This window comes from Pelodiscus sinensis, chromosome 32, assembly GCF_052426305.1.
Source record: "Pelodiscus sinensis isolate ZL-2025 chromosome 32, ASM5242630v1, whole genome shotgun sequence".
NCBI classification, from domain to species: Eukaryota; Metazoa; Chordata; order Testudines; family Trionychidae; genus Pelodiscus; species Pelodiscus sinensis.
Window position 1 is genome coordinate 12,823,994 of NC_143083.1, and position 27,334 is coordinate 12,851,327.

The following is a 27,334-nucleotide window of genomic DNA, read 5'->3' on the forward strand; positions in this document are numbered from 1 at the left end:
ATGGGGGGGGGGACTGACCACTCCTCGCCACTGAGCGCTGTGCTCCTTTCCTCCGCACACACGCGGGCGGGATTTGCCCCGGAGTTCTCGCGAGACCCATGCGCGCCGGGCGACTCCACGTCCCAGGCGCCCTTGCGCGGGCAGCCGCCCCTGCCCCCCGTGTTGTGGCGGCCGCCCTAAGATGGCGGCGGTGACTGGGGCGGGTTCGGGCTCGGCGGCCGGGGCCGCCCCTCAGCAGCCGCCCCCGCCCCCGCCGCCCCCGCAGCAGGCGGCGGGGGGCGCGGCGGGCTCGGGCGAGCCGGGCGGCGCGGGGGGCGGCGCGGGGGGGGGCGAGTCGTGGTACCTGGCGCTGCTGGGCCTGGCCGAGCACTTCCGCACGTCCAGCCCGCCCAAGGTGCGCCTGTGCGTGCACTGCCTGCAGGCCGTGCTGCCCCGCAAGCCGCCGGCCCGCATGGAGGCGCGCACCCACCTGCAGCTGGGCTCCGTGCTCTACCACCACACCCGCAACGGCGACCAGGCCCGCGGGCACCTCGAGAAGGCGGTGAGCGGGGGGGGGGGGGAGAGAGCGACCCCGCTAGTGCCTGAGGCGCCCCCGCCGCTCAGCGCAGCTCCCCGGGCGCTGGTGCTCAGCCCCCTCTCTGAGGGTCAGGCTGCCCCCGCCAGCTCGGGAATGGGTGCCCTGGGGTGGCAGGCTGCTGTCTACCGTGAGGGATTTTTCGCGGGGGGGGGGGGTGAGACATTTCATGCCCTGAAGGGGAGGAGGAGACCCTGCTGTCTGCCATGAGGGATTTCTCGCGGGGGGGGGGGGGGGGGGGTTGAAACATTTCATGCCCTGAAGGGGTGGAGGAGACCCTGCTGTCTGCCATGAGGGATTTCTCGCGGGGGGAGGGGGGGGGTTGAAACATTTCATGCCCTGAAGGGGTGGAGGAGACCCTGCTGTCACCCAAAATTGTAGCCAACAGGTGACCCGGGGGGGCAGTCTCTGACATGTGCACTGATTGTCGCCTTCTCTTGCAGTGGTTGATCTCACAACAAGTATCCTTCTGAACATCGAACGTCAGCAGCTTGAAAACGCCTCTCCGTGGTTTGGGTGTAATAGGAACTCTGTCTCCAAATGAAACGGGCCCAAGTGAGACGGCTTCGCCATGTTGTAGGTAGTGGGAGCGGATTCCTAGCGGTAGGCTTCTTTCTCAAATCTTGAAGCCGCCTCGTGGCGTATTAAGCTTTGATTGGTGGAGCGCTGTGTATTGCAATACGTTTTATTGTTTACTTAACGCTGATGCTGCTAGATTCCGCAGTTTGAAGATGTTAAATTTGAAGCCGCAAGCCTTCTGTCTGAACTGTACTGTCAAGAGGTAAGTGCATTGAGGCTGCGGAAGGGGTAAGGGTTTTTGACTCCTATGTCAATATGTCCGTGCATCAATAACAACATATTTCTGGTTATGGGTGATCTATGGCTCAGGGAAGCTTAATTTTATAGACAAGGAATGTGCATGTTCCAAGATGTTTCAATGTATCACATTATTCTTGTTGCAAATGCTGTTACAGTTAATAAGTTCTGTAATAAAGTGAGTATTGTTTATTCCATCAGTCTCGAGAAAAAGATAGGCAACCCCAAGAAAGTTAGCCTGAGATACTTTTGTGATGTGCCTTGAATGTTTAAAGGGGCCTGCATGCCCATTTCCATTCTCGAATATGCATTTTTTGTGTACATATGAAGTAGGGATGTGAACAGTTACTTGGCAAGCATCGCACTTGATGGGTGTTGCTTTCTGGGTAATGGTGAACTATTATCTGGGAGCAGCCTGCTCTGGGTGGAGAGTTGCTCCAGCCCCGCGAGGCTGCTGGCTCTGGGCTCCCATCCCCAAACCTGGGCTGGGGGCCGGCAGGCTTCCCCCGCTACTCCTTCTGACCACGTGCGAGGCTGCTGACGCCCAGCCGACGTGGTCTGGGAAGCAGTCGGGCTGGAGTAGATCCTGTCCGCAGCATGGGGGGCTGCTCCAGCCTGGCCTTGGGGAGTGGAGGGGGCCTGCTCCAAAACAGTGGGCTGGAGCAGCCCCCCAAACTGACATCTTTTAATCAGTTAACCAGTTAAACTTAATATTTAACTGGTTAACTAATTAAATGGGATTTTACATCCCTAATATGAAGGATTAAGCAATGGGCTTAAACTACGGCAAGGGAGGTTTAGGTTGGACATTAGGAAAAACTTCCTAATTCAGGACGGTTAAACACTGGAACAAATTGCTTAGGGAGGTTGTGGAATCTCCATCTGTGGAGATAATTAAGAGCAGGTTAGATAGACATTTATCAGGGATGGTCTAGACAGTGGTTGGTCCTGCCATGAGTGCGGCGGACTGGACTCAATGACCTCTCGAGGTCCCTTCCAGTGCTAGTGTTCTGTGATTCTACGATTAAGTGAATGTACAGATGAATTAATTTACTAATATTGTTCAGTATGTTATGAGTGATCAAATTTGCAGCCTTGTCAGATTTTTGTTTTTCAGTTTAGTAAATTTTTATTCTTTTAGGCTTTTTTATCTGTTCATAGATTTTTAAATAGGTACTAAACTCTTTCATTAAATCTCACTGCTTTTAGCACTGACATTTTGTTATATGGGTGGGTTTTACTGATGACTTTAAGGTACGTATTTTTATTCCAGAATTCAGTTGATGCAGCAAAGCCTTTGTTGCGGAAAGCCATCCAGATTTCACAGCAAACTCCATACTGGCACTGTAGACTCCTTTTTCAGCTTGCAGTAAGTGTTCAAAAGTCTCTTATAAATCCGCACAAAACGATGGTGGGCAGGAAGAAAGTATGATGCAGCTGTACATTTTTAGATTTTTGTGAAGTAGAGAATTCTTCTGTACTACTGCAGAATGAGCCCGTTTTGAGTGCCTATCTCTTGATCCACTAGCTGGGACTAGTGTGTAGACTGATTTGGAGAGAGTGTTTTAGGGTGTACTATTGTTACATACTTCAAATGGAGTCTCTTCCAGGCCTCCTTTCTGGTATGGGTGGTGATGTGGCTGACAAAGAAGAAAGTGTGGGGAGGAGGGTTGATTCTCAAGACTCTAGCAGGGGCTCTGAATTCTGGGAAAAGTTGGAAGAATTCTCTTCAAAATCTCTTCATAAAGTCTGGCGGTACTGAAAACCCTGGGAATGGTGTGATAGAAGTGCAGGTTCCACTGTTCTGCACTTCCCCTAACATCCAAAGCAGAACTGGATTGGAAAGTGGAATTACTGTGAAGGGCTCAGATCAGTATCAGAAGTTTTATCCTCCTTGTTCCATAAATACTCTTGGGCATGGTTTCAGTTGCATGTTTAGCGCAGTGCTGGTTTTTAGGCATAGGCTTCGAGCAATCTTGGAATTAGGTGGTGTGCTTGACATCTTGTCCTTTTATTGTCCATGTGTCCAGAGGACACTAATTAACCTATCCATAGGGTATCCTACCCTGTTTGGATTAGAAGTATATCATCTTGTGCAGAGTTTATAGGATAACAAAATAGAGAGGCAGGGCATACTTGGCTGGATCTGTACAGTCAAGAGAGCATTTTCAGCAGTGTCTTGTCCAAGATGTGCCTTTTCTCATCAGCCTGTTAGATATGTGGAATACAGTGAAGACTGATAAGAGCTGAGGAAAATAGAGGCACTTCCTTTCAAAGGGAGCTTGCCAAACTATTCTCTTGAAGCCTGTTAACATTTTCCTGTACTCCTCTTCCCCCATTCCATATGGGCAGAAGCAAATAGCAACAAATTACTTCCTTGAAAATGACTCATTTTGAGAGCCATTCATTTCTGTCAGTTAAGGGACAAGTGTTTCCCTACTAGTATACCGCATGTCTGTGTGTACTTACAAGAATCTTAACCTCCAGGTACATTCTGCTGCTGTGAAGGATTTTTCTACAAACCCATTTATGTTGTGGGTATTGTGGCATGTTTCTTTCCTGCTTCCTGATAGAGGCCTGAATTCTTTATTTGGCTGCATATTCCAATGAGTTGCATTCGCTTTCTGGCTGGAGATTGGGGCAATTCCAGTTTCAGAAAATGAAGATGCGTCACAAAAAAATCCTACGCCATTTGTCTTCGATAGCCTGGAGCTTTGAATCTCTGTGGTACTTACGAACTTCAGGGTAGTACCTTCCCTGCCAAAGGAACCATTGCTATTTTGACTGTGCGTTAGGTTTCGAATAGGCTCTATGTAGAATAGATCACCTCTGCTTTATTTTAACTTGAATAAGTGTGTTAATGGGGAAAAAAAGTTTGAATTGGATTTTCTTTGAAATGTTGAAGTGTTTTGTTTGTTTGTTTGTTTTCCTCCAGAAGGGCAATAGAAAATGTTGCCTGAAAATTTCTGTTGTGTTCAGGTGACATTTTAAAGAACTTCTATTAAGTACAGCCGGTCCCCGACTTACGAATGGGTTACTTTCCAAACACCTGGTCGTAACTCGATTTGTTCATAAGTCGGAAATACATGCTTTTACATACAGCTGCGCTGTTCGCAAGTGTGGATGGTGCATTCGTAAGTCGAGGACCGGCTATAATGGGGTTAATGGGAGGTTGGTCGTCAGTGCGGATGGTTGTAAGTCGATGAGTTCGTAAGTCGGGGACTGGCTGTAGTCATATCAAGCTTTAATTTCATAGCAAAACTATTCCATTATTGTAACGAGTATCTAGAGCAAAAAACCAGTAACTGCAAGTTTGTCATTAAAAATACTGGCTTGAAAACTTTTTTTCTTCAGCAACTACATACACTTGAAAAAGATTTGGTATCTGCATGTGACCTTCTAGGAGTTGGAGCAGAATATGCTCGGGTAGTAGGATCAGAATATACCAGGTATGTTTCCTTCACCTACCTCTCCTGGAAATATTTTAGTTGAGTCTAACTTGCATAGAGATGCTGGTTGCAAATGAGCTTCTGTAAATTCATCATAGTCAAACCAGCACTTCTCATGGATTCTCTTAAATATGAATCACTTGCTCTTGCCTATCCAAGGCTGCTTTTAGCAGAAATTAAACGCCTGCAGTATACACCAGTGCTCTGGAAATCCTTATTCTTCGACATAACTTTGTCTGCCCTTCTCATCTACTCAGCTCTTCCCAGGCTTTAGCCTGTGGCTCCCCTATAAATGCCAAGGCCTAGGTATAGACTCTTTAATTTGCTGGTGCTGTGATTTGGACTCCCTTTTCCAAGTTTAATCCTGTCTTTTCTAGCTGTGGCAATACCCTTACGAATGTTTTGAGTGGAGACCTGGAGATGGAGGACAACAGGTGTTTTCTGGGGTCTGGTTTATAGTCAGACACCAAGTGTCAACCCAACCATTGTCTTATAATTTCTTACATTGTTTTTTACATCAAAGGTACTCTAAAGTCACTGGAGTGAAGGGCATAGATGCTGCATAGTAATTAGGAAAGCAAAGTTTGACCAAGGACAACTGTGTTTTGATAAATAGGACCATGGGATGATGACTTTGTGGAGCAGGCAGGACCTCTTTTCATAAGATCTCATTTGAAAGACCAGTAGGTGTTAGACTGTGTAGACTTGTTTTACCATAAAAATGTGAAGGGCTAAGTTGGATCTACTATATTTTTGAGCCAGGGTCCCAGGCAGTCTAAGCAATAAAAGTGTGATGGACAACCCAATAGCTTGTTCCCTCTGGCCTGGTGTAGTCCATGCTGAAAAGATTTGCAGTAGTCTCTGACTGAGTTTTCTCTCTCGAGTGTATCTTTTTCAGTGTTGTACCTTCTTAGAGCTGTGACACGGTTTTGTTTTATTTCAGGGCACTGTTTCTGCTAAGTAAAGGGATGGTAAGTTGGATACATTTAAGTGTAACAAATAACAAGTGTCTACAGTACTATTACTTCAGTTCCTATCCGAGGCAAAATAAGGCTATTGGTCTTGAAATTGTCTGCTTTGAATGTTTGTCTTATGCCTGCCTTGTGCTAAGCGTTTCTGAAAGCAAACTGATGTTTGACATGCTCCTGAAATCTGCTCTTTGGCGTGCAGGAGTCTTGTATAGTTCAGTGTCTTGCCTGTTAATTGCAGCACACAAGCAGTTTAATGAAATAATCAAGCACCTTTAGTTATTGGCATATCTCAGATTAGGGAAGCTGATTATAATCAGTGAAGAAGCTCTTTTATGATGCAAGAAGAAAGTAACATAATGACCAGGGTAGTGTTTTTTTTTTTAAATGGGGCCTTTAAAGTTAACATCTTACGTCCACAGTTAGGGATGTAAATAAAGGAGACCCGATATTGAAAAAGGAAGAACACTCGACAATTTTGACTCTGCTTTATTGAGCATTTAAGCTGTTTGTTTTGCACTGTTTATACATGTAATACTTTTCTTTTAGCTTCTTCTAATGGAACGGAAACTGCAGGAAGTGCACCCACTCCTTACTCTGTGTGGACAGATAGTTGAAAACTGGCAAGGGAACCCTATCCAGAAGGAATCATTGCGTGTGTTCTTCTTGGTGCTGCAGGTGACTCATTACCTGGATGCTGGGCAGGTACGTGAATGGTAATTTTGCAGAAGTATCTTTGGGAATCCAGGAAGGATTCCTGTCCAAAAGGTTGTAATGTGTTGTGAAATTTAAGGATGTTAAAATGAGGTTAATTTACTAATCAAGTAGTCAATAGAATTTTTATTGACTGCTCGATTAGTTGATAGGGGAAGGCAGCCTGGCTCGGTCCTGGCTCGTACTAGGTCCAGGATCAAATCCCGCTGTGGCTCTGCAATTTAAAAGTCCGTAGGAGCTGGGCAGCTGAGCTAGGTAGCCTGCCCCATCGTGAGCCAAGACTAAGCTGAGACTGACTGGCCAGCAGCAGCATGCCCCAGCCTCCCTGCAGATAAGGGTTGCTGCTGGAGCAGCCTCTGCCTGTGGCCAGCCTGGGCCACACCCCCACTCTACATAGTAAGGGTTAAGGCAGGCGGCGTCGGTGCTGGCGGGAACTGGCTTTTAAGCCGGCTCCACCAGCACTGGTTCCTGCTCTCTCCCTCCTTGCTGTCTCTGATACAGAGGCAGCAGTGGGGGAATGCTAGTAGTTGATTCCACTACCCAATAAGTCTAGGCTTATCCAGTAGTAGAGTACTCGCTTACAATAATTTCACTAGGGATGTATCAGCTTATGCCTTACAGTAGACTGAACTCTTAAAGGCAAGGACTGTTATCCGTCTGGCATGTCTACTGAACTATATGAATACTCAGCTGTTGTCCCAGGTGGCATGGTCTGTATCTGATGTGAATCAATATTTCCAGGTAAAAAGTGTGAAGCCATGTCTGAAGCAGCTCCAGCAGTGCATTCAGACCATCTCGACTCTTCATGACGATGAGATTCTACCCAGCAACCCAGCAGATCTCTTTCACTGGCTGCCGAAGGAGCATATGTGTGTGCTAGTCTACCTGGTAAGAAGTTTGGTTTCGCTTACGCAGCTGTTCGCTGTTGAGATGCAGGATAAGTATGCTCATTTCATGTGTGGCTGGACCTCCTATCCAGAGCATGATACAGGGTTCAGGCACTTTAATTCTTTAAATGGTTGTGGTATTTATCACTAGAGGACTCAACTAATGTTGCTCTAATGCTTGAGAGTAGGAGGCTGGGGTGTGTGTGTGTGGGAGTCAGGGCAGCTCAATGCAGGTAATGGGGGGTGCAAGTAGGGTGGGGGATTAGGTGGGTGGGCTCAGAGGAGGGGTGCAGGAAGGGTGTGGGGGCTCAAGGCAAACAGGCTCAGGGAAGAGGCCTGGGAGGGCTGACTGGGGCTACCTGAGGTGGTGAGGATGGCCCCCAGCCTTGCCAGAGCAGGCACTTGGGAGGGGGTGCTCCTGACAGCTCCTTGAGGGGAGTGGGGCTATGCTGGTCAGCCCCTATAGTGCTCCCGGAAGGGGGTGGCAGGATCGCTCCCTCATCTGGCATAGGGACCATGGGCCGGTGGGGAGAGGAGTTTGAGGGCAACAAGGCCATTTACCCTTGTCCAGTGGCTGGCAATATGTAGAGCTTTGGCCACTCCCTTTCTGGTCCCTTTGATTACTCTGCTGTATAATGTCCCCTGTGCACACTGCCCCCCAGTGGTCATTGCAGAGCATAGCCGTTCCTGTTCTCAGCCCCTTGACTTTCCATGTTACGGAAATCAGATTCCAGGCGTATCCTGTTGTCCTGACACAACCAAACCCTGACCTTATTTTAAGTTAGGATAAGAGGAAGTTGCATACCAAATTTGGTGTCAGCTCCTACTGTTTAGGAGGCGTTCTTGAACAAATGGACTCATGGTCAGAGACACACAAACTTTCATATATATAAAGTTATGAATGAAATTATAAGGTATGGAGTGAATGCACATTACTTCTGCCCTCCTACATGTAGAAGCTCTTCTTTTCTAAACCTTGACCCTTGCTCTCCACAGGGATCAAAAAAATGCAGTTTATCTCCCAAGTTCAAACTTACTTCGGTCAGATATAGTGACTTATGTGGCTTACAACACCCAACAGATTGCATACATGGTCTTGAAAGAGTTGGCTAGGAGAGCTTGCTATCCTCCATCCTGTTGTAGTGTGTGTGTGTGTGTGTGTGTGTGTGTGTGTGTGTGTTTGTTTTTTAATGTGTGTGTGTGTGTGTGTGTGTGTGTGTGTGTGTGTTTGTTTTTTAATGTAATAGCCTTTTGCGTCCAGAGTCACAAGTAAACATGAATTTAGTGCTCTCAAATCTGGTTTCTGGTGGGTATGGCTCTAGACTTTCAGACCCTATTTTTTCCTGTCTTATGTTCTGTGGCAGGTGACAGTGATGCATTCCATGCAAGCAGGGTATCTGGAGAAGGCACAGAAGTACACAGACAAAGCACTCATGCAGCTAGAAAAGCTAAAAAGTGAGTATGGGGGGAGAGGGTTTAAAACTATTGCTGAGTTGAAGGTTCTATGTCATCTGATGCTGACATAGAAATACAAAAAAATGCAATCTGCTTGTTAGAACATGTGTTGGTAATTATATCGATCTGTTGAGGGTTACTCCTATAAGCCTGTGTCTGAGGATTTAGTGCTTAGTTGTAAGAATTTTGCTCTGGTCTGAAACTTTTTTTTTTTTTAAATCTGAGTCCAGAATGGGAATTCTTCCCTATGCATATTTACTGGTTAGCCTACCAAGTTATAGGAATACAAAAAGATTAATTGTATCTGTTCCTTGCAATTCTTAAACTGCTTTGTAGAATCTTGGCAATTCAAATCTCTGGACTATTCATGAATTGGAAACAAAGTCACATTCCCCAGGGTTCAGCTAAGTGAAACTTGGACCGCCATTCTTCCCTGCTCCAAGGACAAGTCTCATTTTAATAATAAGCTCACTTCCCCAAGTGGCAACTGAAACAGTAGTGGGAAGCAAGCTGGCATCTCCAGTGCTGCATAGTTCATATAGACTTCTGCTCAGAGCCCTTTGTGCTGAAGTTCTGTTGAACCATTGGCATGAGGGAAGCCAACTTTTGTAGTAGTTACCTAGGACCTAGACTGTGGGGTAGGATATTACAGTGCTATATAACTTTATTTCCTGAACTACCCTTGCTTCTCTCTTTAGTGTTGGACTGCAGTCCTATTTTGTCATCTTTCCAAGTTATTTTGTTGGAACATATTATCATGTGTCGGCTTGTAACAGGCCACAAAGCGACAGCACTGCAGGAGGTAAAATTGTCTTTTGATCACTTCCATGCTTGCTTAATCCTTTGAATATTCATGAATCCTTGCAATAAATGTTAGTTTAAAAATATGGAAATTTAATTTCCTAATAACATGTTCAAACTCTTGCTGGAATCCCAGTAGTCTCAATGTAACTACTAACATGTATAGCAGTATCTGAGAATCCTTAAGACACCGGCAAGGTTCTTAAGCCTTGAAATTAAACTACTTTTCCTGCCTCATTTGAGAGCACTTCAGAGATTTTACTCATGGGGTTTTAAAATCATGTAACTTGTTAATGTATCCGGCCAGAACGGAGTTCCATTGTTCCTTGTTTTCTTTTCTGCCACTCTTAACTATGCTGTCATACTTCCTTCACTTAGACCCATGACTAGAGTTGTCTTCAACTCTTCTGCTAATTTCCATACGTGACACTTCAGCCGTTGCATATGTAAGATCGAACTGTTTCTTTCTATCCATACAGCTAAAACTGTCATCCAGGCTCTCCTCTTCATCCTGAGAGTCATAAAAAATGCAGCTGAAGATTAATTTTCCTTATTTGTTCCTCTGACCATGTCACCCCCCTTTTGAATCCATCCATTGGTTCCTCATTCTCTATATGGATCAAGTCAAGCATATTGCCTGGTTTTCTCAGCCCCTCACAACTCGCCCTCTCCCTACTTACCATTAAAAACAAGTAGTCCTGTGGCGCCTTAGGGGCTAACAGAAGTATATAGTATCAGAGCTCTCATGGGCAAAACCCACTTATGTTATCTCTTCCTTCCTCCTCACTGATGCTAGTGCCGGTCTCTGCTTCCCTTGTGTCTAGTCCTCCCCCAAATGTGTGCATTTTCTTCCATACCATTCCCTGTTTATGGAACTTGCTTTCTGAATTGGTCCACTGACTTTTCAAATCTTAACACTCCCTACCACAGTGCTTAGAATATATTAGCCAAGCAATAGAGCCTAAATAAAGGAGCATTTGGTGATTGTTCATGGTTTTTCTTTTTTAAAAACTCTTTGAAAATGTTGTTCCTCTTTTCAATCTCTTGTCTGTTTCATGTTGTCTTGGATTGTGAGCTCTTCGTGAAGTGGATAGTGCCTAGCACATGATAGAAGCTACAATAATGTAAATAATTCTGAAAGCTAACTGGTGCACACATCCCAGTATGGAGAAGAGTGTACACACACTGTTCTACGTACAGTTTAGTTTGCAGTGTGTCTGGAGGCTCTGCTTTAAAGGTGTAGCTTAATTTAGTTTTGAGCAAAGTGCAATAATAAACTAGCTGTTACAGTTCAGGCTGTTGGGATGTGGGGACAGGGTCAGCCTAGACATAATAAATAAATGAGTATTTTAATCTTTTTTCCTAACAGATCTCACAAGTCTGTCAACTCTGCCAACAGTCTCCCAGACTGTTTTCTAATCATGCTGCACAACTACATACTCTCCTAGTGAGTACACACTATTACTGTTGAATTTTTGCCTGTACGTGGCACCATACCTAGAGTTCCACTTGAATAATTACAGATAACTGCGTGTAACATACACCTCAGCGAGCTTTTACACTTTCACCAACATATATACAATTATTAAAACTGTTGTAAATTTCATCAATCTAAGCATGTTGTAACAGCTGTAGAATTGTTAAATGTTTAAAATTCTCCACCTTTAAATATGGTACATTTTAATTATGGGAGCTTTGCAAGTGAACATCCACAAGGTATAATATATGCGTTTTGGTAACAGAATAAACACCAGAGAATTCACTGTATCTAGAATTTGTATTTTTAATGTTACATGAAACAGATTTTAAGAAGAAATGACCTTTACAATAATGTGGTGAGAAATTACTAGTATAGGAATTACTCCAGTGAATCAAACAAAACCGAGGCTTTTTGATGTTGGGCATAACACGTATTAAATTATTTTCCTGTTAATGCCTCTTAATGCCAGGATTTAGGGGATCAAACTTACAGCTATCTCCTTTACTTATTTCAATACAGTTACTAGAATGCTTATTTACAACATACTTTCTTTTACAGGGGCTTTACTGCATTTCTGTTAATTGCATGGACAATGCAGAAGCACAGTTTACTACAGCATTGAGGGTAAGATTTAAGGCTAAATCTTCTTGCTGTAGCTCTGTTAAATTTAGATGTAGTACAGAATAGACTTACTTTCAACTTCTACTATCTGTCCTTTAGTAACCTTTTATGAAGCAGCCAAGGGCATTGCTTTATATCTCCTTAGGTAAGGCAAAGCTGCCTTTGTGGAATATCCCATGAAATATCTGAATGGATCATTCCAATGTTCCTGTTGAGAGTAGGGATGTCCATCCGTCGTCAATTAGATGATTAACCGATAAGCCTAGGCTTATCGGTTAATCTAGTCAAATATTTGCATTTCCCCTCCCCCACCCGCTGCCTCTGTATCAGAGGCAGCAAGGTGGAGGGGAGCCGGCTTACCGTGGACAGAGGTTGGTCCCTGGGGGGGTCTGAGTTCCCCACAGACAAGAGGCTGCTTTGCAACAGCTTCCCCTGTTCCCTCATGGACAGGACACCCCCTCCCTCCACTCCATGGACAGAGGCTGCTGCCACCCTGTGCTGCTGCTTCTATATCAGAAGCAGTAGCACGGTGCAGCAGGCAGCTGATCCACAAAGGGAGCTGGGTTTCTTTTAAACTGGCTCCCGTCACAGATAGGCTCCCATCTGGCACCCTGCGATGCTTCCTCTGATACAAAGGCAGCAGCGTGGGGTGTCAGGGAGCTCCCTGAGAGTGGGGCCGGAGAGCGCTGCCAGTCCCACCCCTAGTGATTATAGAATAGTCAACTGACCACTAGGAATTCATGCAGCTAGTCGACTATTCTGTTACCTGCTATCTAACATCTCTAGTTGAGAAGAGGAGGATTCAAATTTGGGGGATGGAGGGGTGCAGAGCCTCAGTGCTTTAATATAATTGTAGGTGCTCACAACAGCCTCTTTACTAGAGTGGGTTCACATATACTAGTTGGGGCAGTATCAAAGGACACTGTGCTCAAAGGTCTGGCTTAGCAATTCTGTCTTCACAAATTTAGAGCACTTTATTAGGAAGAGATGAGAGTAACTAAGATGAAACAGCACATTATTAAGCTTGGAATAATGAAGCAAAACAAAGCTTCACCACAGGAATGCTTTATATTAAATTCTGACAGCCATATATGTTGCTTTAGAGACTTTTACAGAGCGCTGTTGGATTTAACAGCTTCTCAGAAACGAGTTCTGTGTATGAAAGCATTTTTGAATGTCTAGATAGCTTTAGGTTGGGCTTCTTTCTCGTGAAAGTTGTGAACCTACTGCTTGGAAAACTGCCACTGCTCGAGCCACCTCTGGTTTTCTATTCTACTCTTTTAGCTTACCACACATCAGGAATTGTGGGCATTTATTGTGACAAACCTGGCCAGCGTGTACATCAGGGAAGGCAACAGGCATCAAGAGGTATGTGACTTCTGATCCTTGGCTTTCCAAGGCGCACATTTGCAAGGGGGAAAAAAGTGAGGTTAGCACTTTAATTTGTTCTTGGAATGCTTTGCCACAAGGAGTGCTTTGTTGGGTAACTACCCATCTGATCAATACATGTCATTTATTAATAATATTGGCCCAGTGCAGACCATTAAAAGAGCATTTTGAATCCTTCAAGGAGGTGTGGCTCAAATGTCTGAACACAGCAGTGGGCGTCAAAAACTTGAGTTCTGATCTCAGGCCCTTCACTGACTCTTTCTGTGATCTTGAGCTACTCCAGTTGTCTTTCAGTTTCTTTCTGTAAGGATGATATCTGTAGTCTGTGGAGTTTAGTATTAAATGATTATCAGGTGTTTGGAACTGGACAATTGCAGGTATTAGTTATTCACCATAGAGCACCCTCTTCCCAAGCAATTTACTCCAAATTTCAAGTGTGTCATTTGTACAGCAGCATTTGTGTATTCTCTCTATGTAGCACTGAATAGTGGTTTCTTTAGCTACTTTTCAAGTTGTGCAAAGTCTCTTGTGGACAGATTGTCGGTTTCACCAAGCAAAAGCGTGAAACATGTTCAAAAGGGAAGCTTGGAGGAATCAAAACTAATGTCAGATTGTGGTTCTCATTGATTAGCAAAATGACTCAGCTTTTGGAATGCAAACACTCTGGTCAGATAGGTTCCCACTAAAAGTCTTTCCAGTGGAATTTGAAGTTTCATTCTGACACTTAGGAAGTCTTAAATTGTTCTGTTATAAACCTGGTTTTAAGGGCCAAAATTGAGCTGCTAGTGCCCTTTCATTGTTGGAATGTTTTGTGTTCTGTCCAGTAACAACAGATGTGTGCTATGGTTTTTGTGTAACTTGCAGCATTTTGCTTTGTGATACATTAAAACATTTGTATCCCGTATCGTAAGCTAGTACTTACTAGAGACACTTCCATTTTTGCTTCTTGTCTGTAGCTTTACAGTTTATTGGAAAGGATAAATCCAGACCACAACTTTCCTGTTAGGTAAGGATTCTGGATACATACTTTTTTTGCAAAGGTCTGTTTATGGCTTTTGACTTGTAAAATGATTTATGGGGTGCGGGAGAGGAGATTATGCATAGTGTGAAAAGCAAATGATCAGCTTTTGATGTTAAGGAAAGGGATGCTTACTGTGCCTTAAATGACATTGATTTCATAATGAAATCTTGGAAAATACATTCCAGGAATGTAATCCTATATTTTACAATAATTATATGCATAACTCCAGGACTTAAATTTATTACTTTGTCCCCAGTTCTCACTGTCTCCGAGCAGCTGCGTTCTACATCCGAGGACTCTTCTCTTTCTTCCAAGGAAGATACAATGAAGCAAAGTGAGTGCAAAGTCAGTATTTGGAAGGGGTGAGCGAAAGGGGGAAATTGAGACCTCTTCCTACCCTACCAGAATTCTTCTCCCCTTGAATATAGCCAGGCTGATTTAATATTGCTGTTTGACTAACTAGGATAGACAGTTTATAGAAAGTCCTCTTGAGATTTCTTCTATCTGCAGCTTCGATATTGTTAGTAGTAGGATTTCAAGCACTCCTCATCAACAGATCTCCATGCTTTCGAGTTGACTGTTGTTATCCCTATTTTATGGTTAGGAAAACAGAGGCAGAGAGGGGAGGTGGCTTGCCCAAGCTTTCCTAAAAGGCTGGTGACAGAGCTTGGGAGTAGAACCTAAGTCTTCTGACTCCTGGTATTAGCCCCTTGACTTGCACAGTTAGTCTTTCTGTTCTGAGTTATGGTTATTACATGTTTTGTCCATATTAGAAGGAAATAAAGTATTTTATAGAATATTTTTGTTCTGTTTTGATAGACGATTTTTGCGAGAGACACTGAAAATGTCAAATGCAGAAGACTTGAACCGATTAACAGCATGTTCTCTTGTGCTCCTGGGTCATATATTCTATGTATTAGGGAATCACAGGGTAAGTCTTTATACTCTTCAGTATTACTACTGGCAACCCTTGTTTTACTTGCTGTTTGCCAGAAAATCAGTGGGTTTTGTACACTCTGTCTTAAGAGCTCCACATACGGCAGTATTTCACCTAAAGCTGGCAGCGTATTGACTTTTCAGTTTCTGATTAGCACGTTTAATGGTATGTGGACAAAGCAGTGACACTTGCAATCTGTTTCAGAAGATTGTATTTTCGTAGTGTTGAAAATCACTTTGAAAAGATCAAAGTAAATGAGAAATGGCTTAAACTGGATTGTTTTGGAAAGGATTCTCAGTGCAGATCTTGTTTTCGTCCTCATGCTGTGGCAAGCTGATCATGCAATATTTTCCATGATGTGCCCTGTCAGTGTACTGTAATTCCTATTGTGCAGAAAGGTCCAAGACCACTTTATAGTTCTTGGCCTACCACAGAAACACAGCCGCCACTTAGTTGGAACATGGCAGCCATTCTGTTACCAAAGTTGTTTCAATTTCAGCAACAACTTAATACTTGTAAATATTGGTGATTCACGTATTGAAACAAAATCCTTAATAGGTCACGTGCTCTGCCTGTGTCAGTCTTAAAGCAGTTCAATATGTCATTTCCCACATAATGTATCTGCCGTCTCTTGAGGTGTTTTGTAGACTTTTCTAAATAAATCCTGATATGCTAAATAAATGCTTGGATTTAGTTTGCTGTAGCAAATCCAGTAATGTGGAATGAACTGAAATTTATATAGAGGAATATAATCTCACATTAAATGGTTTCTAATAGCCCACAAATGTTAGTGCATAGTTAAAAATTGCCCTCAGACGATTTTACCTAATGTATAAGAATAGATAAGTTAAGATAGATACTCTCAGTGAATACCATGGAGGTTACCATTCCATTGTGTAACTACTTGTACAAACTCTGCATTTGTATGGAATATTTTTATATTTTAAAGAAAAACATATATGGCCAAAACGAGTGACCTTTATTATGTTTTCTTGACTAGGAAAGTAATAACATGGTGGTACCAGCCATGCAACTTGCTAGCAAGATCCCAGATATGTCTGTGCAACTGTGGTCTTCAGCTCTGCTGCGAGGTAAATTAGTCAAAGTGTATATGTCTGTGTACAAGGCAAGTCGTAAGCTTAGTTCTCAGAGATGGGGAGAGGGGAAAGGCCATGCTTCTCAGGACAGGCGAGACAGTTCTTCTGCTTACCAAGAAGCTAGTATGGCATAAACATCTTCTGTATTTGTTTTTCAGGAGTAGTATATGTCTGGAAGACAAATGTTAATTTTTCTAACTAGACATGCTCATATTTAAAGGGTGTGGAAATCGGGTGCTGCTTCTAAGAAACTCAGCTAGTGGTCAGTCTCTAGAACAGTGGTCCCCAACACGGTGCCCGCGGGCGCCATGGTGCCCGCGTGGCCATTTTTGTCCGCCCGCCAAGAGCTCGGGGCTGGCCTGGCCCTGGGCATGTGGTGCATGCGCTGTGCCGGAGCCGGCCCTGGCGCATGGTAAGCGCCCGCCCCGGGAGCGCCGCGAATTGGCCGCTCGTGCCCAGGGCGTGCGGCGCTTGGAGGGCGAGGGGGGGCACGCCGGCCCCGGCGCATGGTAAGCGCCCGCCCCGGGAGCGCCGCGAATTGGCCGCTCGTGCCCAGGGCGTGCGGCGCTTGGAGGGCGAGGGGGGGCACGCCGGCCCCGGGCGCGTGGCACTTGGCGGGGGGGGCACCGGCCCCGGGCGCGTGGCGCTTGGCGGGGGGGCACCGGCCCTGGGCGCGCGGCACTTGGCGGGGGGGCGCCGGGTAGGTCTCCACAGCGCTGCGGGGACCAATCCGGCAGCACCCCAGGTGTCCCCAAGTCAGCTGCTGCTGAAACTGACCAGCGGCTGATTCCAGGAAGCCCGGGGCAGAGAAACTCTGCCTCGGGCTTCCTGTAGTCAGCCGCTGGTCAGTTTCAGCTGCGGCTGACTTGGGGATGCCTGGGGCAGAGCAGCTGGGGTGCTGCCGGGTTGGTCCAGTAGCGCCGAGGAGCGGCGCTGTGGTACCAACCAGCAGCGCCCCAGCTGCTCTACCACAGGCGTCCGCGAGAAAAGCCTGGTCTGCGGTGGGGGGGGGGGGCGGGGCACACTAGCTGCGCCCCCGCACCCCAGCAGGCCATGGAGACGCGAGCGGCAGGACCATGCTGGGGGGGGCCCCCAGCAGACCAGGGAGACGCGGAGCAGAGCCGCGGAGGACGCAGGCGGCGGGACTGCCCGGACGCACCGCGGTCCCGCCCGGGTCCTCCGCGGCTTTGCTTCGCGTCTCCCTGGTCTGCAGACCACGGAGACACGGAGCAAAGCTGTGGAGGATCCGGGCGGCAGGACCGCGGCGCGTCTGGGCGCACCTGCCGCCCGGGTCCTCTGGGGCTTTGCTCCGCGTCTCCCTGGTCTGCGGGGCCCCCCCAGCAGACCAAGGAGATGCGGAGCAAAGCCCCGGAGGACCCGGGCGGCGGGACAGCGGCGCGTCTGGGCGGTCCTGCCGCCCGCATCCTCCGGGGCGAGAAAAGCCCCGTTCGTAGGTACGGATCTGACGTAAGTCGGATCCGTGTAACTCGGGGACTGCCTGTAGTGCCTATAAATAAATCCATGTTAAACCCACATCTTGAATATTGTGTGCAAATGGTGTTGCCCAATGAAAAAAATGATTGGAATTGGAAAAGGTTCAGAAAAGGGCATAAAAAATGATTTGGGGTTTGGAACGACTTCTGTCTTGAGACATCAATAAAATAGGGACTTCTCAGCTTGGAAAAGAAATGACTAAATTGGGGATATGATTGAGGTCAATACAGTCTTTACTTGTATTGAGAAAGTAGATATGGGAAGGAGTAAGTAGCACTTCCTTAACACAAGAACTAAATGAAATTAATGGGCAACAGGTTTCAAACAAAAGGAAGTATTTCTTCCATAACTCAGTCAACCTGTGGAACTCCTTACCGGAAGACGTGAAGTCCATGAATTTAACATATCGAGCTAGATAAGTTCACGGAGGTTAGGTCCATCGATGGTTATTAGCCAGGATAGGCAGGAATGGTGTCCTTAGCCGCTCTGTCAGTGGCTGGGAATGGGTGTCAGCAGAGGGATCACTTAATGATTCCCTGCTCTGTTCTTCCCTCTGGGACACCTGGCACTGGCCACTGTCCGAAGACAGGCTACTGGGCTAGATGGACTTTGTGCCTGACTCAGAATGGCTGTTCTTAGTCTCCTGTGTGAATCACACCTCTTTAGTGACTAACAGATGGTGTTCTTTCTGGGCAAATAAGATCAGTTCACAAGTTGGATGATGATGGGGTTAAAGGCTGTTGGGTTAAAAGCATTTCTTGTAACTATCAAGACATGCAGTGTCATACTTTTTCCAATAGATGGCGCTGTAAATACACTAAAAACAACTGTGGCACTTTGGAGACTAATATAAAAAACAGTATCATGAGCTTTTGTGGGCAAAATCCACTTCTTCAGATGATCTATAAATACACTGTCAGAAGTTGACCACAAGCAAATGTTTTTTGTTCAAGCAAGAACTGTGCTTAATGGTCCTCATGGAGTTATTGGTATATTGTCCACAGAGGTTTGAAAATATATATATATGCATGCAGATATGTTTTGAAACAGGGAAAGATAACAGATAGTTCCACAAAACTGAAACTCTCCTGCCCTTTTTGTGCTGAATACAATAGTGCCAGGAATGTGAGATGTGGCTAGTATAATAGCATCAAGTACCTTAAGCAAATTTTGTTAATATTTTTATGAGGGATGTAAGCAACTAGTTGACTAGTTCCTCGACTAGTCGCTTTTCCCCCTCTGCTTTGCTGCTTCTAGCAGAGGCGGGGGGAGCCGGTGCTGGGGAAGCTATCTTAAAAGCCAGTTTGCCCCAGCACCATCTTCACAGGGGGCAGGGGAGTAGTGGGGACCAGGCATGAGCCAGGAATCAGCTGATGACCGACTCACGCCTAGTCCCAGATGTTGCAACTCTGCCTCTTAAATTTATAAAGAGCCTGCTGGCTCTTAATACATTTAAAAATCAGAAGCTCAGCAGGGGGGACCTTAGCGCTTCGGCCTTTTCAGTGTATTAAATCTGCTGGCTCTTAATACATTTAAAAGGCAGAGGAGCTGGGACCAGAAGCTAACCCCCACTGCGGCTCCCCTGCTAACTAACTGTAATTAACTAGTTGATGAAAAATCCATTGATTAGTCAATTAGTTAAATATAGTTTAATCAACATCCCAATTTTTATTTTATACAGTATCTAAGCTTAAATCCGCCTTCTGATGCAAGTGTAGTACTGCAAGATGCTGGAGGTAGTACTTATAAAGGTAGAAGTTAGCACCAAATGTAATTGGCTGTTGTAGGGTATGTCTACACTACCACCCTAGTTCGAACTAGGGTGGTTAATGTAGGCAACCGAAGTTGCAAATGAAGCCCGGGATTTAAATATCCCGGGCTTCATTTGCATCTTTCCGGGCGCCGCCATTTTTAAATCCCCGTTAGTGCGGACTCCGTGCCCGCGGCTACACGCGGCACGGAGTAGGTAGTTCGAATTAGACTTTCTAATTCGAACTACCGGTACTCCTCGTTCCACGAGGTGTAACGGTAGTTCAAATTAGCCTAATTCGAACTACCTACTCAGTGCCGCGTGTAGCCGCGGGCACGGAGTCCGCACTAACGGGGATTTAAAAATGGCGGCGCCCGGAAAGATGCAAATGAAGCCCGGGATATTTAAATCCCGGGCTTCATTTGCAACTTCGGTTGCCTACATTAACCACCCTAGTTCGAACTAGGGTGGTAGTGTAGACATACTCTTAGTTTAGTTCTGTATGTAGCTGAGGTAAGAGCACTTGCAGGACATCTTATTGTCCTTGTGGTTATCACAAAGTGCTTTGGAATGAGTTGTAAACTAATAAGAAAAATAAGTTTGTTATAAAGGGCCATTGTTCAGACAGAAAAGTGAGCTTGAAATCAATCTATGTGCTGCTACAAGTATTGCCCAGTGTTGCCAGGATTGAAAGGGGGAATGTTTTCTCCTCTTTTCAGTTTGTTTTGGGCGCTAGACCAGAAGCCTTAGGAGTTGTGTCAAATTCCCACTGAATGCTAAAATAATTTGGGTGCCTAATTCCCCTGGGTAATTTAAAAAGCCCAGCCTTTGTCCTGATCTACACTAAAAGTTAGCCCAACCCAGCTAAAATCACTAAGGGGTGTGAAAAATCTCTTTCCCTGAAGGACATAGCTAAGATGGTCTAATTCCCTATGGAGCTAGTGCTAGTTAAACTGAAGCATTCTTTTTCGCCCTAGCTACTGCCACTCAGGTTGGTGGATTATCAATGCTGATGGGAGAACCCTTTCCGTTAGCATGGATAAAGTGTACACTGGCATGCTATGGCAGTACGCCTACAGCATTTCCAGTGTACACTAATCCTGTGTTACCATTTTGTGTCCATTTTCATGGTTCTCTCTTGCTGAAAATAATTTGATAAACATTCCTAAGGTGCAGAAACACTTTAAATTTCTCTCAGGAGTTGTTCAAAAAGATCCAAGATACTGTTTAAAGGGTGGACTTTTTTGTGGGGGAAGGGGAATAATCAATTTTAAAAACTTGACTTTTTGAAATAATTGTAATAATTGTATCAAAGTTGGAGAAAGGAAGAAAGTTTTATATGGGACTACACAAGTGAGCTCTCCCTCCAGCCAGTAAAAAGGGGGCATTCATAAGCAATAAAAACTACCATATACCTGAACTGTCTGCCGCTTAATCTTTGTCAGTACAAAAATTATATGCTCACTTTTTTTCCCTTTCAGATCTGAACAAAGCCTGTGGGAACGCAATGGATGCTCATGAGGCTGCACAGATGCATCAGAACTTTTCACAACAGCTTCTTCAGGACCATATTGAAGCATGCAGTCTTCCAGAACACAATCTAATCACGGTAGGTCGTCTTCATCTTTCAGCAGTGTGGTGTGTGTAAAGCAAAACACCGATGCCACCCTTTCCCCCAGCACACAAACATCTTAGTGAGTTGCCAGAGTTCAAACTACTTCCTAATATGTAAAATGGACTGATAATAGGAAAGAGAAAAATGCAGGTCAGATTAATGAGTGAACTTTTTGTAAAGGTTGTTAGGTTGGTGATGTCTTTATTTCCCAAGTGTCCTTTTCCCTGAGTGCCACATGATTATTGCATGAGCAAAGTAGTTTTTGTAACCCGTCGGCTGGTTCATCCTACAGTTCTTGATTTCAAAAACAAGAAACCAACTATGTACTGGCTATGTTGTTAAGTTATGGTAGTGCACCCAGACCTTTGATCTGAGAGTGACACTGTCTTGTACATTGGAAGTAATGGGAGGGAGAAAGGAGAATAGGAAGAAATCCTTTCATTGCTTTGTCTGCAGTAGGTCCCTTTGAGATTTCCCAGGGGTGGGAGCGTTTGAGTTATAACCTCTTGTTTACAAAGATGCCCACAGCAATAGTGTGGCTCCCAGGAGCGTATGTATATAAATAACCTGCAATCCCAGAGGACACAGATTTCAGAGATAGTGTTGTGCTAGTGACTTCTTTTTGATGTCTACCTCCATTGCTGGGCTTTTTACAACCTCTGTTCTGATCGCATAGGCTAGATAGTGTGGATTGGAAAAAATATATATTATAAAAATTTTCTCTCAGCAAACTTGGTAAAATGTAAGCACCCAAATGTATTAAGATGAGCGAGGAACAGGCCTTGATTGAATGTAGTTTTGGTTTAGCTTGAGCATTTTATTGAACTTGTACTTGAGGGCATAACCATCAAATCTGTACTTGTGTGAATGATTTCAGGATTGGACCTTTACATTCGTATGACAAGGAACAGGAAATGTGTCCATTCAGTAGCTTGTCCATCCTAGATGAAATGCAGTAAGACAGTGGTGATCAACCTTTTTTAATTTGCGACCCCCAGGGCCGGGAAAATTTTTGTTGAGCAAATAAAAAAAAGCGCTGGGAACATTTTGTTGTGGCCCCTTTAAATTAAAGCACCGGTCTGCTCCCCTGTCATTTCCCCCGTCCCCGTTGGGCACGAAGTCAGGAAAACAAAATGGCAGGCGGCATTATGACCTCCTTCTCTCCCCCCCCCCCCCCCCCCCGGAAGACAACCGCAACCCCCTTGGGTTGTGCACTGCTGAAATAGACTAATGCAGCTATCTTGCTGAAACGTGTCTAGAAGGTGTATCCTAGTAACGACTCCTGGCTGATAAAAATCAAACTACTTTTGATGCCCTTGCTTTTGTTATCTCAACATGGTAAATAATATATGGCCAATTATTCATTTCTGATCTTGCAGGTGATATTTCTCGCTCTCTTCTCCCCCCCCCCCCCCCCCCCCATATAGTGAATATAAGATTTTCATGTTGTATGTTGTCTTTCAGTGGACAGATGGACCACCTCCTGTACAGTTCCAGGCTCAAAATGGACCCACCACCAGCCTGGCCAGTCTCCTGTGAATGAGAGAAACTATCAGGACAATGCTTGAAAATGTAGCCAAAAAAAGAGGAGGAAAAAAGTGTTTTCCAAAAACTGTTCTGCAAAGAAAACAAAGGAAGTTTCTCTTCTAGCAAAGGTCTTGTAGGAAATGGATTGATAATCACGTAATGCACATTTCATAGACTTACAAAGTGAGAAGGGCATTTTAAGCTGCTTTTACACACCCTATGTGAACATACAGCTAGTTTGTGTGTATACACATACTCTGGTTTTAAGTTGTTTTCCTCTTGTCCAGAATTAAGTTTTAGACAGAGGAACACTTGTTCCTTAAATTGGTTAGAAGTTTGTTTTTAAAAAAGACAATAATGGAAAATGGAGCGATTGGAACAGTGATCATAATCTAAATATTTAAACCCTACCTGAAATGATGCATGCCTGCTTTTGCTTTCTGTGCTCTCCACTTCCTGGGAGTAATTGGATAGAATCATTACTAGCCATAGGATACAGCATGCTTCAAAATTTGGTTCTTGAGGTAGCACTCCTTCTTCTGTATCAAGGCTTTGAGTGTGCCAGAAGTATTGGAATCCCATCACAAAGGTAAACATTACATTATTTCTAATTAGACTTGAGTTCTATAGGCTGGGTAGTAGTATTCTGGCCCTGCCCTGCATTGGGAGTGATGTAGAGCTCTACTGTGTTGTAGGAAGCAGAAAGAGGCATTCCACTTCCCAGGTGTACATAGGATAGGCTATGTGCCTGCTACTTTGCCAGTTGTGTGTTGCTGGCTAATTCACTGGATGGAACACAGTCTTGGAACCCAACTCCGTTGCCTTTGGTTTGCTGTGTACCCACAGGGCAATTGAGAGGGAAAAGTCTCTTGAGTGTTCTACTTGACCCTTACACAGGCTGCCCAAGTGCGAGAGGGGAAGCAAAACAAAGTGTGTGGTTTAGGGTAAACGGTCCCCAAATCTGACACGAATAGAAGAGACAACATCTGTAACATCTTACGTTTCTAAACTATTTTCCATCTGCCAAGTAATTTTTCTGTTTCGGTACCTCAGTTTTTGGAGTCATGCTGTCGAGTTGCCTGCATAGGAGAGATGTGGTCACAACCTGATCTGCAGAGTAGTTTGGGAACTGACAATTCTGTGGAACAGTGTCAACGTTTTGAAGCTGGGATTCCAATATGCTGAGTGCAGAATGGTGTAAAGGAGGTCATGCTCACAGGGTTAAATTATTTCTCTCTCTTGGTAGCTCTGCATAGTTCATAAGAAAATACTCGTCCAGCTTTCTAAACAGAGGCGTACTGCAACTATTTCAATGTCTAAGAAATGCCAATCTTGCATTTGGGGCAGCATTCTGACCTTAAAGTTGTTTAGCCTAGCAGGAGTGTGTTTGAAACACATATTTTGGGGTGGTTCTTCCCCTCTTCTACAATCTGGCATCTGCCTCACAGCACATTACTTGCCTTCTAGAAATCAAAGTCTGCATCTTGACCTTTGAGTGACTTTTTTTTTAATGGGACAAAAACCTGTTTTGTCCAGGTAACTGTGACATTTTGTGCTCCCTCTGCTTATTGTACTGCAGCTATTTAACCACTGCTCTTAGCTATGGTAATACAAAAGCCATTGTAATTTTAGGCTTTGTTAGGTTAAACAGTAAGGGAAAGATGGTTGTCTCCAAAACTGGTAGGGGGAGAGACTTCAATTTCAGGCCTATATAGCAGTACTTGATGCAGCATAAATTTAGGGGTTTTTTCCCCAGAACTCAATGATAACAGCATCTTTTGTGAGCTAGCAAGGTTTTATGGGTACTTTCATGCAAATAAGCATCTCTGGCTTCTCCTAGCTTTGTGATTGTGTTGATTTAAAAGAGTAGATACTCTCTCATCTGGATTTTTGGCCCAGACTGGAATTCTATTCTTGTACTTAAGAAGGGTTATACCAGTTGACCATGGGACATGCTACTTTCTGTATACTTTTGAGTTCCTTTGAATTGTATCATTAATACTTATGCATTTGCATTGTCACACATTGACAGCTCTGGGGACAAAAATCTCTTCTGCCCATAAGACATGTTTGGCAGCAGCACTGCAAGCTTACACCTCCGGATGGATTCTGTCCTGTCACTGGCCTCAGATGGGACTGCCAGCAAAGATGTTAAATATGGGTATCTGCCACTAGGAAGGGTACTGGCACAATAGACTGTGTTCCGTGACTGGACAGAAACACATTTCAGCGTGTGGTAGCTGAGTGTGGCGGGCCCACTGTATTTTTGGGCTATGTCCCCTTTCACACACTCCCCTGATCTGAAGCCGTGAGACCGACCGCAGTCATTTTGTCTGCATTTCAGCCAGTAATGTTCAGGAGAATGGTGCCATATTTCATGTGCCATCCACACCTGTGTTCAAGCCCACAACCTTTACTCTGGGGTATGAAGCAATTAGTCTGTCCTACATCTATGACCATATCTCTCAATGTGCTGAAGTGACGCCACCTCCCATTGAAACACCCACGGAAAGGGGACACATTTTCAGTGGTGCTCAGCACCTCATCACAACCTCCTGGTTCTCATCTGGTCTTAAAAATGTGCCCCCAGTTGTGGGTGCTGGTCACTTGAAAATCCTGTGGAGGAGTCTTGGTTTAGAAGAGTTTGCATTTTGTAAAACTTTGTAGTATACTGAAGACTAGGGATGGTTCACATGAAGCGTCTGTAGACAAGCGAGGTGTGTTCATGTGAGAGTTGCCTCCTGTGACATACTGCCTTCAAGCATTCAGAGGGCTCCTGTGCCCCACGGTCTTGAAAGAGGTTTTTAAGCCTAAGGGTTATAAAGAGGCTGAGTATCCTCTTCAGAGTTCTTCCGTTTGCAGTGGTGACTTTTAAGCTTGGTGCACATGGATTGCTTTGTTCTAGCTGTAGAAATGATAGGAAGCTAGTTATAAAGTTATAGAAAAACATGGGAATTCCACCTATTACCTAACTAGTTAACACTTGCTTCTGTATAGGGTGGTGGTACATTTTCAGTCTTCACTGGATAGAAAGGCATGCTTGTTTTACCTGTTGATAATTGTTTGAATTCAAACTCCCTTCCCTTTCTCCTGAATTCTTCCCATGAGCAGAATTTCACAACTGTACATTTGAATTAACCCAGTAACTTTGTATCTCTGAAAATCAATGTACATTTGCTATAATGTACAATGCTTTTTGACTATACTTGTGTATTAAATTATTTAATAATTATATTTGCTTCTCAATACATTTTGTATGTAGCACAGATTAAAATAAGGGCCTTATAACTTAACTTCTTATTAATTTTAAAATGCACAGTGTCTTAGGTAATCTGTATGTCAACATGAACAGAAAACTAGAAATTTACAACTTTGAAATTTTTGATTAAATGTTTGATCTGACTTTAAATTGATCAACACTGCATATTTTTAGTCTTCAGACATGGTGTCCCTTCATTCCCTATATATGACATGTTACACAGTCGTTTTATGAACTTCTAAAAAAATTCTTCTAAAGATGTAATTACAAAAACTGTACAGTTTCTTTAGCATTTTTAAGTGAGCAGTAAAACTTATACAGAAGCATTTAATCATTGTAATGTAGATAATGTAAAATCATTAATATGTATAGACAATGCAGCGTGAAACAGTGTTTGTCTATGACATTTCATTTCCTTCAGTACTGGCCTCAGGTTTCAGCTAATAAATTGCATACTTGGGAAAGACCATTTAAATTAGCTCAATTTCTCAAAAAAGCAGATATGAACTTTAATCCCCCTGCCTGCACACAAGCAGAAACGTATGATGGTACAATAGTATTACACTCTTGAGGAGTAATGTTAACTATAGATATATGCCATTCAGCACTCAGTTTCACTTCTTTGATTTCAATCAATTTTTCATTTTACCTAGAGTGGATAATTAATCTTTTTATGACAAATTCTAATTAGTATACCATTTTGCTTTAATGTACAGGGTGCTGACAAAACTGCACAATAAATGATCCTATTTTGCATTTATAATATGTAGCATTCATGCTGTAATTATGGAAACTTTTGTGCCAGAAGGGTGAAGCGGAGGGGAGGGGAGGATGGGGCGAATCAGTATTTCAGCTTGTACAGAAAAACCTTCCATGAAAACAATGATGTAACACTTGCCTATACTGTTCTGCTGTCTGAGCAAGTGTGTTGAATTCTTTGCAGCAATGAAATGTTAATGTTAGATTGGGTCTGTACAATGTATTGTTTGTAGTTCTCCCTGAATACCAGGACTACTACTACTGTAATACTGTAAATACAATAACTCATGTAATGAGATATAATCTTAGGCATTAGTATGTCGCATTTGGTTCCTCTCATTTTCTATATTAGAATTTTTAATAAAGTTTAATCTGACTTTTAATGTTAGTAACTTGTAAAGTACTAATTCCAGTGGTATGTAACCATGACTTCTAAGGCCTCTTTACATGGAGGTGGTGACTCATCTCATCCTTGCTGTTGAATAAGATGTTGCTGACTTTGGGACAAAACTCTCTTCCGCAAGAGCTGTGCCCCATCAGAACACTAGTCTTAGGTGCAACACGTCAACATGGCAGCATGCAGGGCGTAAGAGCACTACCCACCTGAACCGGGCGTATTCGGACACAGTAATGAAAATACCGGGCCTACTCTTTTGGCATTAAATGGGTAATGCCTAGGCTAATGGGGGGGGGGGGGGGGGTCTCCTGACTTAGAAACATC

General features: G+C 44.2%; 1 protein-coding gene across 1 annotated transcript; it reads left to right on the top strand.

The window, feature by feature from the left end:
• Positions 1-161: 161 nt before the first annotated feature.
• MAU2 (MAU2 sister chromatid cohesion factor) lies at positions 162-27,001 on the top strand. The gene is made up of 19 exons (XM_075902823.2): positions 162-541; positions 1,018-1,035; positions 1,290-1,355; positions 2,664-2,759; positions 4,745-4,839; positions 5,783-5,810; positions 6,357-6,512; positions 7,263-7,409; positions 8,773-8,863; positions 9,562-9,665; positions 11,034-11,111; positions 11,703-11,768; positions 13,050-13,133; positions 14,111-14,160; positions 14,432-14,509; positions 14,995-15,106; positions 16,113-16,203; positions 20,935-21,062; positions 22,533-27,001. Exons 1-19 carry the CDS (start codon positions 182-184, stop codon positions 22,605-22,607), a joined length of 1,923 nt encoding a protein of 640 aa, XP_075758938.1. The 5' UTR covers positions 162-181; the 3' UTR covers positions 22,608-27,001.
• Positions 27,002-27,334: the final 333 nt, after the last annotated feature.